Source organism: Lampetra fluviatilis, chromosome 47 (assembly GCF_964198595.1).
Source record: "Lampetra fluviatilis chromosome 47, kcLamFluv1.1, whole genome shotgun sequence".
NCBI lineage: Eukaryota > Metazoa > Chordata > Hyperoartia > Petromyzontiformes > Petromyzontidae > Lampetra > Lampetra fluviatilis.
In genome coordinates, this window is record NC_136321.1 from 4115974 (window position 1) to 4131599 (window position 15626).

General features: G+C 51.2%; 1 protein-coding gene across 1 annotated transcript in view; it reads left to right on the forward strand.

Moving 5' to 3' along the window:
- Positions 1-15626, forward strand: part of ADGB (androglobin) — a 179889-nt gene that overhangs the window by 32753 nt on the left and 131510 nt on the right. Inside the window, exons 2-4 of the mRNA XM_078877269.1 lie at positions 8003-8165; positions 10108-10200; positions 10976-11047. Of these exons, the coding sequence (XP_078733395.1) occupies positions 8003-8165; positions 10108-10200; positions 10976-11047 (328 nt within the window). The remainder of the gene's footprint in view (positions 1-8002; positions 8166-10107; positions 10201-10975; positions 11048-15626) is intronic.

The following is a 15626-nucleotide window of genomic DNA, read 5'->3' on the forward strand; positions in this document are numbered from 1 at the left end:
CTATGGTGCTGCAAAACAGAATAATATTACTGCTACTACAGTACAGCAGTAAAATGCTGAAGCAGAATCAGCCATGGTCAGTCCACTGCTGGATGAAGGCCTCCTCAAGCTGCCCGCCGCTGCCACCGCTCACGATCCCGTGATGTGACAAGCCATCCGGCTCTTCGAATTATTTTGTCGCTCCATCTCCTCGTCCGTCGTGTCCTCTAGCCGTGATTACTCCTGCCCGAGCCCACTCGCTTCCCTGAATTGTTTGGATGGTGTCACCAACATATATACGCTCTCCAATCCACGTTTCTCTTTCTGTCTCTCAGTAACTCTCCCGTGCTTCTTTGCGCTACTTTCCAGATGTTGCTGTTGTTGTACGTTTTGATCTTCATCACCAACATGCCTGTTTGTAAGCAGCCGGAATCAGGTTGTCACGATGACTCGATCCGACCTCCTGGATCTTGTCCCGAGGTTGCTCGACGCTGTTTCAAGTGAAACGTCGCCAATATAATCGCTCGCTCACTCACTCGCCTACCCACTCGCGCGCCCATTGATCCATACGCCATAGCAGCTCATACTCATATATTTACGCCGATTAAAAACGTTATCCTTTAGGCACATTGCGGTGTTGTTTTTCAGCGGAGTACCGCAGAGACATTGGCGGCGATGATTTTGCGCTGCCCGCGGGCAAAGAAGACGGACGCAGCTGTATTAAAATGTTAATTCGCACATCTGTGAAAACAAAGCCCAACTGCTTGTGGCTGCGTCGTCTTCCTTTATCGTTGTTTAATAAGCACTTGGAAAGCATGTGTACTCACCCAATATAGCTGGCCCAGAAATAATTGTGTAAGTCAACATGCGCTCACCGCACGTGTATATGTATGTGTATAAAAGCGTGCCTAAGTGCTGTTTGCAGCATTGGCAATGCGGTATTGTGTGATGTTAATACTGGTAGGAACCTCCTGGTTACACCAGCCCACAGGGGATTATTGTGTCCGTCCGTACGTCGTGCAGGGAGGGGCTGGGTGGGGAGGGGAGGGTGGGGAGGGGTTGGGTGGGGAGGGTGGGGAGGGGCTGGGTGGGGAGGGTGGGGCTGGGTGGGGAGGGGCTGGTCACCCCGTGGTGCCCTTATAAAACTCAACGTTTAATCTACTCACGCCAGCTTGTGCCCGCCCTCACAGTCGGGCATATTTGCGGAATACACCACGCCGCCGTTGACTCTGGCCATTGACCGAGCAACCCAACGTTCCTACCAGCTCCCTCCGCAGGAATGTAATGGACAAAGTGGATGTATATATTTCGATTGAAAGCTTTCGTGACTGCAGGGATTCATCTTCTTGGTTCTTTCGGTAAAGTTACGTAGAATGGAAATAATAAAATAGTCAAAATAAAACATAATAAAATAATTCTCACGACGTTTCGGCCACAACGCAAGCAGCCGCTGCTTGCGTTGTCGAGAAGACAGTCCGAATGACTCTGTCTTCTCGACAGACCTGTTCTCCACCTGATGACGGCTGCTTGCGTTGTCGAGAAGACACGTCGTGAGAATTATTTTATTATGTTTTATTTTTATTATTTTATTATTTCCATTCTACGTGACTTTACCGAAAGAACCAAGAAGATGGATGTATATATAGCCACGTCGACGTGCCAATGCATCTCGAGAAGCGGTGTAGGAGAGATGAGAGAGAGAGAGAGAGTCGGTCACAGGCAGAGGATATGAGGAAGGTGTTGAGCCTGGGCCTTGAACTGGGGCAGGAAGTTCACAGCACGGGTGGTTGGGGGAAGGCAGTTCCAGACTGGGGGCAGCAGAGGAGAATGAGCGACCTGCCATCCATGTCCCCACGCTTCTTTGCGTGAATTTTCATTTTTTTTTTGCACATTTTATTCATGACCGTGTATCTGAACCACGCGTCATAGCAGGCAGTGCACACTGATTAAGCACATTGTTTTTTAGGCCACATGGCTACGTTGCTTTTCATGATCAACATCGCTAATTTGCTACCAACATACTGTAGGTTTCGTTACCTCTACGATTCATGACCTGGCTGACACGAACAGGCAGCAGCATCATCATCATCCTCGTCATCAGCAGCATCGATTCACTCGGAGCCGAAGCGAACTCTTCTCAGGGCTCAGCCGAGCAGGGGGCACGGAGAGCAAAGATTCCCGCTGAATGTGGCCCCCAGGTTTCAAGCTTTGAGCCCTCGGCAGCTTCCGGCTCTCACCGGTGACCCCGAACAGAATCAGAATCAGATGCAACTCCCCCTCCGACCCTCAGCATCAACCGTGGTCGCGGCAATATTCTTTCAAAGAGTTTAAAATGAGATTGCATTGTCACGTACGCTTAGGTCTGCAGCAACAACAAAACAACGAAACTATTGGCAGCTGGAGCAGCATAGGAAATGAAGGTTGGCTTTGCGAGTCTGCGAGTGCCGTGAGGTTGAACGAGTGGGTGTTTTGATCGTGACCTTGAGAAGCGATATTCCGATGCAGCCTGTGTTGCCACCTTCCGCTAAGGCAGAGTGATCTCCTGCTCATCTCCTTTTACAGACCCGAGACAGTGGTGTGGAATTCCACATTCCTAAGACAACACTCCTGTGGATTTCCCCACAAGGTGGTACCTATTTTATCGGACCCGGAGGGGATGATGGGCTGAGTCAACGGGACTTGAACTCGGCGGCCTTCCGATTGCGAGCCGCTCGCTCTACCGCTACGACAACAACAAAATCTGGGGCATCTCTTTGTGAAGAAGAAGATCAGGAATATCTTGTCTTCGTGGAAGGGGGGAGGACCCACGTGTGAACGTATCGTCTGGAGCGGTGGTGCGTTATTGTTATTATTTTTAATGCTATCACGGCACTGACAAGAGCCCTGCAGACTTGCATCGAGCCCCATGGCCTCGCACAGAGACCCAGAGACTCGCACAGAGACCCATCGACTCGAACAGAGACCCATCGACTCGCACAGAGACCCATCGACTCGCACAGAGACCCATCGACTCGCACAGAGACCCATCGACTCGCACAGAGACTCATCGATTCACACAGAGACCCATCGACTCGCACAGAGACCCATCGACTCGCTCAGAGACCCATCGACTCGCACAGAGACCCATGGACTCGCACAGAGACCCATCGACTCGCACAGAGACCCATGGACTCGCACAGAGACCCATCGACTCGAACAGAGACCCATCGACTCGCACAGAGACCCATCGACTCGCACAGAGACCCATCGATTTACACACAAGATCCAGAGACTCACAAAGAGACCCGTAGACTCGCACAGAGACCCATTGTTCAGCACGGTGCCTGACATGTCGAGCCATGCGCTGAAGAAGCCTACCAGCACGTGCAGTGAAACGTCAGACATCGAGCCAAACATCCCGTCGTGGTACAACCCAACACACGCATGGGAGAGCTATAAGTACATCGTCATGATTATTATTTAGGAGGAGAACAGGGTGACTGATTTTTTAATCGGGTCATCGTAACGTCGTGCCCCCATAGTGAGCACGAAAGGGCTGCTCCAAGTGCCTTGAGGACACCGTGTGATTCTGTGAAGGGTTGACCGCAGAGGTGGGACAAAGTCATTGTTATGCAAGTCCAAGTCGAGTCGCAAGTCATCAAATTCATGACTCGAGTCTGACTCGAGTCCAAGTCACATGACTCGAGTCCACATCTCATAGGTGGGACAAAGTCATTGTTATGCAAGTCCAAGTCGAGTCGCAAGTCATCAAATTCATGACTCGAGTCTGACTCGAGTCCAAGTCACATGACTCGAGTCCACATCTCATAGGTGGGACAAAGTCATTGTTATGCAAGTCCAAGTCGAGTCGCAAGTCATCAAATTCATGACTCGAGTCTGACTCGAGTCCAAGTCACATGACTCGAGTCCACATCTCATAGGTGGGACAAAGTCATTGTTATGCAAGTCCAAGTCGAGTCGCAAGTCATCAAATTCATGACTCGAGTCTGACTCGAGTCCAAGTCACATGACTCGAGTCCACACGGGTCAACTTGACCCGTCCCCGGCCTTTCGCTGGCATGCTGTGCCTCACCGCTCTGTGGGGGAGATATGGAATGAGAGAAAATTCGGATGTTTAGAATGTCCCAATGCGACCGCATCCTTTCTCATTTTTGTACGTTTGAAAAAAAAGGAAGATATTCCCCCCGATTGTGGGATCAGCGTTTAGTCGTAATGAGGCAAATAATCAGTTCAGATCTCACGCAGACCAGCTCGCTGGCTCTTCGTGTTAGAGAACGCGCCCCCGTGGAAGCGGATATTACAGAGGTACCTCTGACATGCCTTCAAGTCACCTCTTCCATAATACACGTTTTTTGGGGTTAGATCACGTAAATATATCAATGTGTCATTAAACCCGCCACCACCCGACACAACCAATTAATATGGTTTGTCACGTACGCAGAACGTGCCAATTTGTTACTGGCTGTCTGATGGCGAAACGTCATACTCCGATTGTAAATGTTGTGGCTTTGCTCTCCAACACACCGGTGTGCTGTACTAGTGTACTACACTATACACTACATTATACACTATACACTACACTATACACTACACGCTACACTATACACTAGTGCTGTACTAGTAACGAATTGGCCACGTTCTGTTCACGTGACAAACCTTACTAAGTGGCTGTGTCGGGTGGCGGCGGGTTTAACGACAAATTTATATAGTTACGAGATCTAACCCAAAAAACAAGGTGTATTGTGGATGATATTGGTCGCGAAAGCCTCCTACGTGTTAAGTCACCTCTTGTCCACGCGCAGCTGAGGGCAGCACATTCCCACCCGCTCGGCTACTGAGAGCAGTCCTCTCAGGAGTGTCGTGCATCTGCCTCTGTTGAATAAAAGATCGCTTTGGAGGAAACCAATTAATTGATGCTGCAGCTGCTTCGGTGGCGGAGGTGCACAATGAAGAAAAAAACAACTCAACGCCATTGCCAATAACAACGCTCTGGCCGTAAAATAAATGACATATATCTTCTTGGTTCATTCGGTAAAGTCACGTAGAAGGGAAATAATACAATAATAAAAATAAAACATAATAAAATACAATTCTCACGACGTTTCGGCCACAACGCAAGCAGCCGTCCTCAGGTGAAGACCAGGTCTGTCGGAAAGACAGCGTCTGAATGAGCACCACCAAGCTTGGCAGCGTATATTTAAGCTGGGTTAGAGGGGGAAGGGCACCTTGACAAAGGAATTTGCATATCAAAAAGAATTACATATATGTGATAGGTGGCGTTTTTGGTCATGGTCGCTTTCTGTATCGTCATGTGCTAGCTATCGGGACGGGCCTATTATGTTCATAATTCCTTTTTAAGACCGCACGGTGTTACCGACGGACGCTATAGACGTGGGGGGGGGGGGGGCGTCTTTGTTGTCTATGCGCTGCTTTCCCGGCAGGAACGTTGGAGCGAGCGCCTGCCACGTGGCACCTCATCCCCTCCCGTGCACCGCACGCTTCGATGGAGGCACCGAAAAGGTCGCTCGCCTCTCGAGCCTCCGTCTCCACCGCCGATGTTGAACGCAGAGGAAAGCAACTGGCCGTGCGGCTGGGTTCAACGCCTTGAGCTGCCGTGCGCTCCCTGCTCCCGCGCGCCCAGCGTCGTGCCTACAAAATTTTGCTGCCGCTGTTCACCATACATGTTGTTTAAAAAAGAAAAGAAAAAAAGAGAAGAAAAAAATATGCAGTTGTAGCCACAAACCTTACGCTTTGGATGTATTGGGTGGTGGCGGGTTTCACGACACGTTTATATTTACGGGAGCGGTAGGGTGGCGGTTAGCGCGCTGCGCTACGAACCTGGCGACCCGAGTTCGATTCCCGCTCACGGCCAACACCACTGACGATTATCTGAACTGGTCCTGGGCCTCCGCTAGATTGACTCAGCCTAAAATGAGCACCTGGTGCGGTGTGTAAACATCGCCACTGGGGAGACAAAGGCGGTCGGACGTGATGCTGGCCACCGACCCGCTCGCGTGCCCTGCCGGCCTTTATAGGTGCTACTCGATAACAGCACTTGTCTTCTTGGTTCTTTCGGTAAAGTCACGTAGAAGGGAAGTAATAAAATAATAAAAATAAGAACCAAGAAGATGAATCCCTGCAGTTACGAAAGCTTTAAATCGAAATTTAACAGCACTTGCCGCAACAATCTGTTAAGGCTGTACGGGGGAACTTTGTTGTTGTTATATTTACGCGATCTAACCCAAAAAACAAACCTTTACTGTGAATAAGAATGGTCGCGAAAGCCTCCTCCTACTACCCCTGCTGAGTGTGAAAGTGAGTTGTGACGAGGACGAAGGACATTGGTGTAATCGGAATGGACGGACGAAACCGCCTGGCGGCCCCGAATTGCAATCTAGGGAACAAACAGAAGAGCAGTGGGAATGGAATTATGAAGACGCGCGAGAGAGAGAGGGAGAGAACGAGAGCGAGACAGAAGGAAAAAAAGAGAGAGATAGGAAGGGAAAGAGTGTGACGGGAGGCAATTACCCAATGGGGTGAACGGATCGATCCAGCAGCAACGAGTTGGCAAACGGAGAGCACGGATACCTGGAACCCGTCAGCAAGCGCCGGCACATTGCTGTGCAATGTTTCTTTAAGCCCAGGTCAACGGTGCGATTCTTAAATCCACCTCTCACGCCCCCCCCCCCACTCTGTCTCTGTCCACCGAGCAATATTAATGGGTACGCCAGGATCAGGCGATCAGCAGGCTACATTGTGGAGGAGTAGGCCAAATCACCCTCTTTAAAGGCTGTCCGGAGCTCTCTAGCTGATGCCGTTTTTGCCAGCGGTGGCGTGAGCACGGCATTTCAGGGCTGCACCTTTACCTACCGTGAGAGCTGTGGTCTCGATGGGCATGACTTATGGGTCTGTAAATCTATTTGCCGCTATGTAATTCCATGGGTGTCTGCGTAAGTCTGAACATCTTTGTAAGTTTGTGAATATACGCGAGTCTGTGGCTGCGCATGTACGTCTGTGGGTCTCTTTGTTAGTCTATGGGGCAAGGGCGGTTTCTTCATTAGGGCGATTGGGCGACGCACCACCAATGTCATTCAACCACAGAGTCACGCTAGCCGTCACTGTCAGCCTCTGGATATAGTCCAATCAGCGTCATGTCACGTTCTGTGGAGTACCGCCTCTTTTTGGGCGATTTCACTACGGCTGAGAATCGCCCCGAGTGGCCCCATAGACTTACATTCAAAGATGTTTTTTTTAGAACGGGGGCGCTGCAATGCATTCTCTATGGCTTCCGGGAGGGCATGCACTAACGTGCTTACGTCATCATACGTGCTAACGTCATCATACGTAAGCACGTTTCATCCAACAATATAATTTATCGCCACCTAGTGGAATCTTTAATAAAATAAACTTGAGTGGTTTGTTTTAATAGTGAGTATATAAACAAACAAGATGTATTGTAAGAGTCACTTTATTTTTCATTAATATTAAAGAAGTGAAGTTGCCTTTACATGCTTAAGCTGTTAATTTATTCATTGCATGGGTGGACCTTATCAATCATCCAGACATTTGCCCCCCCTGAGAGATTTTGCAGGAGCCGCCACTGCTATGGGGACCTGTGTAAGTCTGTGAATATCTCAGTAAGCGTGTGAGTTGGTGTCAAGCCTGTGACACCCTATTTAGTCTATGGGTCTCTGTTTAAGTCCGCATAAAGCCCAGGTCTGCAGCAAGGTCGAGACTTTTGGTCTCATGGGCTTTCGCTTGCCCATTAATGAAGGTCACCTATGGGTCTCTACATAAGTCTGTGAGTCTCTATGGAAGTGTGTATCTTTTTTTCTAAATCCATTGCTCTCTTTGTCGATGGAGCGGCATCCGAGAGCACGTCCTCCGCGTAGATGTACCGATGATTTAAAGTTACATGCACGAGCTCGTCGAATTGCGGAGATGGCGACGGCTCTGGGGAGGCCTTCATCCGGCAGCAGTGGCTACATCACCATTGATGATGGTGACGACGATGTTGCCGCAGGACGACATCCCAAAGTGGCACCGGCACCGCCGGGGGTGCAGTGGAGGGGCGAGCGGGACGGTTCCCGCCCTGGCCAGAGTGGAGCGACGCGGAGGTCAACGCGGAGAAGTGGGATGGACCGCGCGCTGGGGGCGGGAAGGAGAAGGGCAGGAGCCCCAGCCTGGTGCGGCACTCTCGTCCGTCTGTCTGTCCGTCCGTCCATTCGTGTGTCTGTCCGTGCATCCGTGCGTCCGTGCGTCCGTCCAGTTCGTCTGTTCAGTCCGTTTGTGTGTCCGTCCATCCATCCATTCAATTGTCTGTCCATCCGTTCATTTGTCCGTCCGTGCGTCCGTCCGTTCCTCCATCCATCTGTCCTTCCATCTGTCTTTCCATCTATGCTGTCCATCCATTCGTCAATCCATGTGTTTGTCAGCCTATCTGTCCGACTGTCCATACATCTGTCGGTCCGTCCATCCGTCTGTCCGTCATTGTGAACCGTGGCTTGTTTTAACTAGCTGGGGTGATGAGTCGATTGCGTGGATTAACCAATTGATAGATTGTCAGTGACTACTTTATTTGTGGTCGATTACACGGGCTCTTGTCGAATTATTATTTGGTTAATATGAATCTGATATTTTTGTGCTAATTTATGCACTATTATGATAACCCTCAATCCAAATAAAATTATGTTTATGTCCATTAACCTATGAACCTTCACGACAAAAGTTTTTCAGCTGCATTTTGTTCGGAAGAAAATGCTGGAATAGTTTCGGCGCCCTTGAGTCTTATCAGCAGGGTTTTGTCCAGGGTTTCCCTTGCATTATCCCCTTGCATTCATGGCCTCTGGGACGCTAAGCCGGATGTTAGCCTGGTTCGTACTGACAGCTGACTACCACCAGGGGCTTACTTGGTGTTGTAGGCGCGTGGTTGCTGCGAGGTCGTGGCCAGGATGTGGTGGTGCTGAGGGTCTCCGGGGCTTCTCCGGCTTCCTCCTACAAGACAGAGACAAACTCTCATTGATTTCTGCATAACCGAATTCAGAGCCAAACATCGCAACGTAACGGCAGCCTCCTGAAAATTGTTGTTTATTATTATCACGGCTAATATTTTCTGTCCAGAAGGCCAATTAGTTAGTGAACTTTAACGTCATTTATATTTCACTGCGGCAAAAAGAAACAGAAGATCATTCCGTCCCCCGCCCCCCCCCCCCACTCCAAACCTCCCCACCCCACGCTCGTTCATCGCCACGCCGGTAATTTATTACCAGGCGGTAATGAATTTGCTCAAGTTAAATCTATATTGTTAATTTCATAGTCTCGGACGCGGCGGCCGTTCCCGGGCGGAAGGGCGCCTAGCTTGCTCGCTCAATGAGCTGCGGCGACGTGGAGCGTCGCGCCGCGGCGTTCAAAGGTTAAAGAGACAAAAAGCGATAAACGACGCAACGGCGGCGCGGCTCCCGTCCGACTTCCGCCGTCGTCGAAGATCCCCGCGAAGGTGTAGGCACAGCCCCCCCCGGTGAAGCTCTCTTTCGCTGATGTCCAGCAGAGCCACCCCCCTCCCCACCCCCATCCCAGTGTGTATTTGGCCTGCTCTTTCATGCTTTGAAAGACGTCGTCGCAAGAGGTGGGTGTAACCACCTCTTTACCCCACCGTAGCACGTGCCTGCCGATCGACTAACTGTGCTAAACCCATTTACACGGCTGAGTGGACAGACGTAGAAACTTGTCCCATTGTGTTGATCTGCCGCACCGGGAGTTCGAATCGAACGAACCGGTACCCTCTGGAATATACGTATGCTTGTATGTTCACATTCTTTCGCACCGTTCGTAGCCAACCGTGCTGATCGGGGAGGTGCGGGCATTGCGAGGCCCCCGGCAGCGTCCAGAGCAGGGGTCGGCGAAGCAAAATAACAAGAAGAGCCATTTTTGTTTTCGAATTCGGTGGAAAAAAAACATTGCACTGCATGTGAATAACATAACGAAGCAGTCCTTCTAAGAGCCGCCTCCGGAGCTGCAGGTTTTGTCAACCCCCGGTCCAGAGTGAAGCACGACCCGACACCTAACGTGTTGAGCGCCCATTGGATGCGGCGGGTGGCCCCTGAGTTCCCACGTTGTCCCGTCTCGCAGAATTTCTTTGAGGACCCCGAGGGCAAGATCGAGCTGCCCCCCTCGCTGAAGGTGCACGCTTGGAAGAGGCCCCAGGACTTCATCACTGACCCTGTGAGTTGGACGTCTTTGTTTCGCCGCACATTCACGCTCGCCGCTCTCTCGCGCCGTGTGTGGGGGGGGGGGCGGGGGGTTTGAGAGAGAGAGAGGAGAGAAGAGATGCAGCCAGAGGTGAAACGAGGTGGTGGGGTGTGGGCGGGCGGACGGAATGGTCTTCTGTTTCTTTGCCGCAATGAAATATGAATAACGTTTAAGTTCAATAACTAACGGGCCGTGCAGCTGCCTCGGGGTTCACGGTCACGTGGGGGTGCGGGGGAGGGACCCAGACTACGAAGAGAGGGAGGCATCAGAGAGCGAGGCATTGGAAGAGAGGGAGGCATTAGATCGAGGGGGTATCCATTTCATTACGCACGGTAGTCGCCCATCCAAAGCACAAAGACGGTGGTCACATGTGCTTGTGCGGCCGTCTGGAACGCTCTTCCTTCCGATATTAGGAAGCCATTGGGCGCTATGCACTTTTAAGTCGAGCTTGAAAACGAATTTCTTTAGAATTGCTTTTTGTGTTTAGTTTGTTGTCCTTCCCTCCGCACCTCCGATTAGCACGGTAGGCGGTGTACAGTGCGAAAGAAGTTCAACATACACACATACATGCCTCCGATTAGCACGGCTGGCTACGTACGGTGCGAAAGAAGTTCAACATGTTCATACGGGAAGCACGCGTTCCTTGGCACGGGCGGGGGGAACGAGGGCGTCAAGTGAGCGAGGAAAGGCAGGGGAAAAGCAATATCCACGTGGCGGTGAAGAGGGTGCTATTTATTATCTCTCACAGGTCCCAGTGGTGGTGGAGGATGTGACGGGATTTGATCTGCTAACTCCCAACACACATCTCCTGCACAGCGAGGTGAGAATTAAAGAAAGTTATTCCTCCGGCTTTGCCCAGTTCGTTTCCTGCAGGGAAACTGCGTGCCTCTATTTATTTTGTCTGTCTCTTGAACAGCCGCGTGTCTCCAACGTGTGGGTACCGCGAGCGTGCGTGTTTGTGTGCGTGCGTGGGGAGCGGTGGCGCGGTGGTTAGCACACTGCGCTTAAAACCACGGCGACCCGAATATTTGAAACCGTCCTTAGGTCGACACGAGAGGCTTATGTCTGGTGCGGTGCGTAAACATCAGTGTCCCGAGTTCGATTCCCGCTCAGGGTCAACGCCAGTGGCAATTATCTGAACCATTCCTTCCTGGGCCTCCCCTAGGTCGACTCAACTGAGTACCTGGTGCGGTGTGTGTGGTGCTGGCAACCCACCACCTCGTGTGCTGTGCCGGTCTTCATAGGTACCCGCTAACAGCACTTGCCCCAACAGTCTGTTGAGGATACATAGGACACGTTTGTATGTGTGTATAACACCTACAGCTGCCAGTCACCACTAAGAGGCGGTGGCATCACCATGGCGCTGCCGGGTGGTAACGCTGTGGTGGTGGTGATGCTTGCCGATCGGTAACGCTGTGGTGGTTGTGAGCAGTGCCATTGCTAGGCGTTCGTTACTGATTGGTTGTAACCCTCATAGCACGCTCACAGCCACAACAGTGGCCAACTGGGGCTCTGGAAAGGTGCAGGGGGCTGGTGACAACTTCACCTGCAACTCAATTGCCACGAAACTATGGAGAAAAACATGTGTGTGTGCATACACACACAAAAACAAAGATCCTCTATATAGTCTTAACGGAACTGTTGGGGTAAGGAGTTTTTGTGAGCACCTATGAAGGCCGGCACGGCATACGAGGGGGTGGGTGGCCAGAACCACACTCGAACACCTTTGTCTCCCCAGTGGCGATGTCCACACACCCCACCAGGTACTCATTTGAGGCTGAGTCGACCTAGGGGAGGCCCGGACCGGTTCAGATAATTGCCACTGGTGTTGGCCGCACTGCTTGCTCCGCTGCACTTTTTACTCCGCTCATCATCGCACGAACCGGCTCTTGCCGCATGATCGTCCACGCGGCACCGTGGCCACGAGTATCCAGCCTGCGTCTCCCGCTTGCGTCGCCTCTTGCATCGCGCGCTTGTGTCGCCCGCTTGCGTCTCCGCTGCCTTGGAGGCATCCCCCCCCCCATCCCCCTCCCCACTCTGTGAGCCGTGGCCGGAGCAGAGGACCGTGAGCTGCAGATTTGTCCGTCCAGATTAAGTGCTAGCAACTGGTGCCGCTGTGCCGTTGCCGCTCGCGCGAGCTCTCTCCCGGTGATGCCGAAATGCGGCGCACGTCCCATTGTTTTTTTTTTAACTCTTTCCAGCGATTCTACCGAGTGAGCTCGATATCGTCCAATGCATTGCGTTTCGAATTGAGAGTGTTTAACGAGGGGAGGTCTCAAGGGACCCAGGATGGGTCTCGTTTTACAAGAGGGAGCGATCTTAATTTGAAAATACTATTTTTATTTTACCAGGTAAGGCCCACTGAGCTATCGGGCTCTTTTTTTCAGAAGCAACCTGGCCACAAATGGTAGCTGAACCAAGTGGCTGATCACGTGTGAATGTATAGCAGCCAATACTCTGAACGCGTGTTGATTCTAAATGTGGGTTGGGATTGAACCCACGACCTCCTGTATAGCAGGCGAGGTAGTTAACATCTCGCTACCTTGGCGCCCCTGGTTGGTGATGCAGCACTAGCGGTAGCACGTTTTGCCGCTTGTTGAAGAGGGTTCGCGGTTCGAATCCGGCAGGCCGCCCTGGTTAATCCTGCCGTGCGTATCGACCGTACAAATACACACTCTGCGTCTGCTTCACAGTGCGTTGACGCTTTCAACCCGAGTCGGAAAGCAACGCCTCACCTCAAGCTCTCGAGCCGACGGTTGTTTCTCCTCCCACATTTGCACAGGCCGCTCGAGATGACGCGGTCACGCTTTACCCGCCATGACAGCGCCAGGTCGTTCCGTAATGTGCGTCCATTCATTCCGAGCCTCACGTTAGCGGCGCCGGCTCCTCGCGCGCACGTGCGCACGCCCACACACCCCTCCTCTGCTCCTCGCCAAACGCCGCGACGTCTCATTATCCGCAGTTGCTTCCATCTCCTCCACGGAGCGGCGAGCCCTTCGCGATTGTGTACCAGGGGTCCTGTTTTTTGTTTTTTTTTCCCTCCAAATATATATTTTCCCCAAGTCACTGTTGGACTTGCGCTGGGTTGCACGTGACTTAGAACGCACAGACCCACAGGGAGATGTATACTGGATGTGGTGGGATGGGTACAGAAGCTGCTAGACTGGAGTAGGTGGTGCGTGACTATTAGTAGCCACGGCTCATAGGGCGATGTTTGCTGAATGTGATGTTTTGTGTACAGAAACATCTTCTGGGTTGTCGACTGAGACAGACCCGGCTGCAATTAATCCCTGGAAAATACTCTTACTCTCTGGCCTCTCGCTACGTGCAACGAAGAAGGGCCATTGCTCAAGACGTCGTCTCGGGTGTACTTGTTCTGTTAGGCCAACGATGTTATTGACGAATGTGTTGGGTTCCATTGGTATGTTGTGCTTGTGCACTGCTGCAAATGCAGCAGCCAGTAGCAGCAGCAACAGCAGCAACAGCAGCATCAGCATCGCCGATTCGTTTGTTTAACACGGATATCGAGCGATTCTAGATTTGAAGCTTTCGTGACTGCAAGGATTCATACTCTTAGTTCTTTCCGTAAAGTCACGTAGGTAAAAAATGAAATTAAAATTAATAAAAAATAAAAACAATAAAATCACGACGTTTCGGAGGCAACACAAGCATCCGTCTTCAGGTGAAACTGTCACAGCAAAAAAAAAAAAAAAATCGTGATTTTATTGTTTTTATTTTTTAGTCATTTTTATTTCATTTTTTACCTACGTGACTTTACCGAAAAAACTAAGAGTACATATCGAGCGATGTCGTGTCGTTCCCGGGCGAGTGGTCACTTCGGTGTGTGGAGTGAAGAGGGGGATGGGGGAGATGCACGCTGGCGGAAAGAGGAGCGATTGGATCATATAAAACACAGGCGCAAGTCAGAGACAGAGAGAGACATCACATTGACTGTGAAACAGGGTAAGTGGGCTTGGGCGGGTCACGCCACTTACTCTATACAAGAGAGGCAGACAATCATAGACGGTGGTTTAAAGGGTACGTCTTGAGCCCGGACTGTGGGTCTACGTGGGAGTCCACGGGTCAATTTGAGTGTCCGTGTACGTATGCACGTGTGTATGTTGAACTTCTTTCGTACCGTGCATAGCCCACCGTGCTAATGGGAGTTGCGTGGGAAGGACAACAAACTAACAACTAGATACAATGCAATACAGTGTGCATTGTATATACACCCACACACGTTACGTATACTATCGACAGGACCGCGTCTCAAGGCTCTGTTCAGGACCAGTGGACATATTTAATGCATTGACACCATTAGTCGTGGGCAGAGACAAACAGAACAAAATTTTAAACGGGAAGATTTTGAAATTGGGCTTGAACAGGGACAGGGAGTCGGCAGCACGGATGTCTGTGGGAAGGGAGTTCCAGACAATGGGGGGCGTGCAGGTGAATTGGTGGCACGGTTGCGAGATGTTGACTACCTCGCTTGGTATGCAGGAGGTCGTGGGTTCTATCCCAACCCTGATACCTGCTGTATATTTGGAGTTTGCGGTATCTCTCTCCCAGTGGTCGCGTGGATATTCCTGCGGGGCCTCCGGTTTTTCCCCTAAACATTTAGATCAACGTCATGCTTTTAAGAGTATTTGGCCGCCATACATTTCCACGTGACAAGATAAGCCACTTCGTTGAGCTATCATTTGTGGCCAGGTCGCTTCTGAAAAAGAGCTATAGAGCTAGGCCTCAGCAAGGTAAGGTAATTTACCCTTTTTACTGGGTAAAAGGGTAAAGGTGTCGACCATGCAAAAGGGTAAGGTAAAGGGTAGGGGTAAAGGTAGCGCGGAATAATTACCCGGTAGGGTAAAGTTAGCGCGAAGTATTATCTGGTAAATACCCTGTTTACCGCTCGCTAATAGCTCCATGGCGCAGTCCGTGGCCTCCATTTGACATTGGAATCATTGATGTGGGACCAGATGGAGACGGACCACGTTCTTGAGGTAGAGGATGAGGTCGAGGATGCCAGCAACGGCGTTTCCGGTGTCGCTGCGAACAGCAATCGAAAGAGGCAGCGGCATGCGTTCCCGTGGGAGCACACGCACGATTGGATGGAGGGTGATCCCCGTGTGCTGCAAGGAAAGCGGCAGTGCGTGCACTGCTGCAAGTGGTTTTCCTCCGACACGAACGCGTCGGGGTGGAAAGCACACCTCAAGAAGCACAACGTGCTCGCCCCAGGCAGGCGATCCAGCAATCCCAAATCGCCTCCTGGTAAAATTTGAGAACGCTGTGGTCGATTTTGTTATCCAAGGTGCAATCTCTTTGCGAGCCGCCGTCAGCGACAAGTTCAAGACCTTGGTCAACACATTGACGCAGGGATACGAGGGCCCGTCGACCCGCACCGT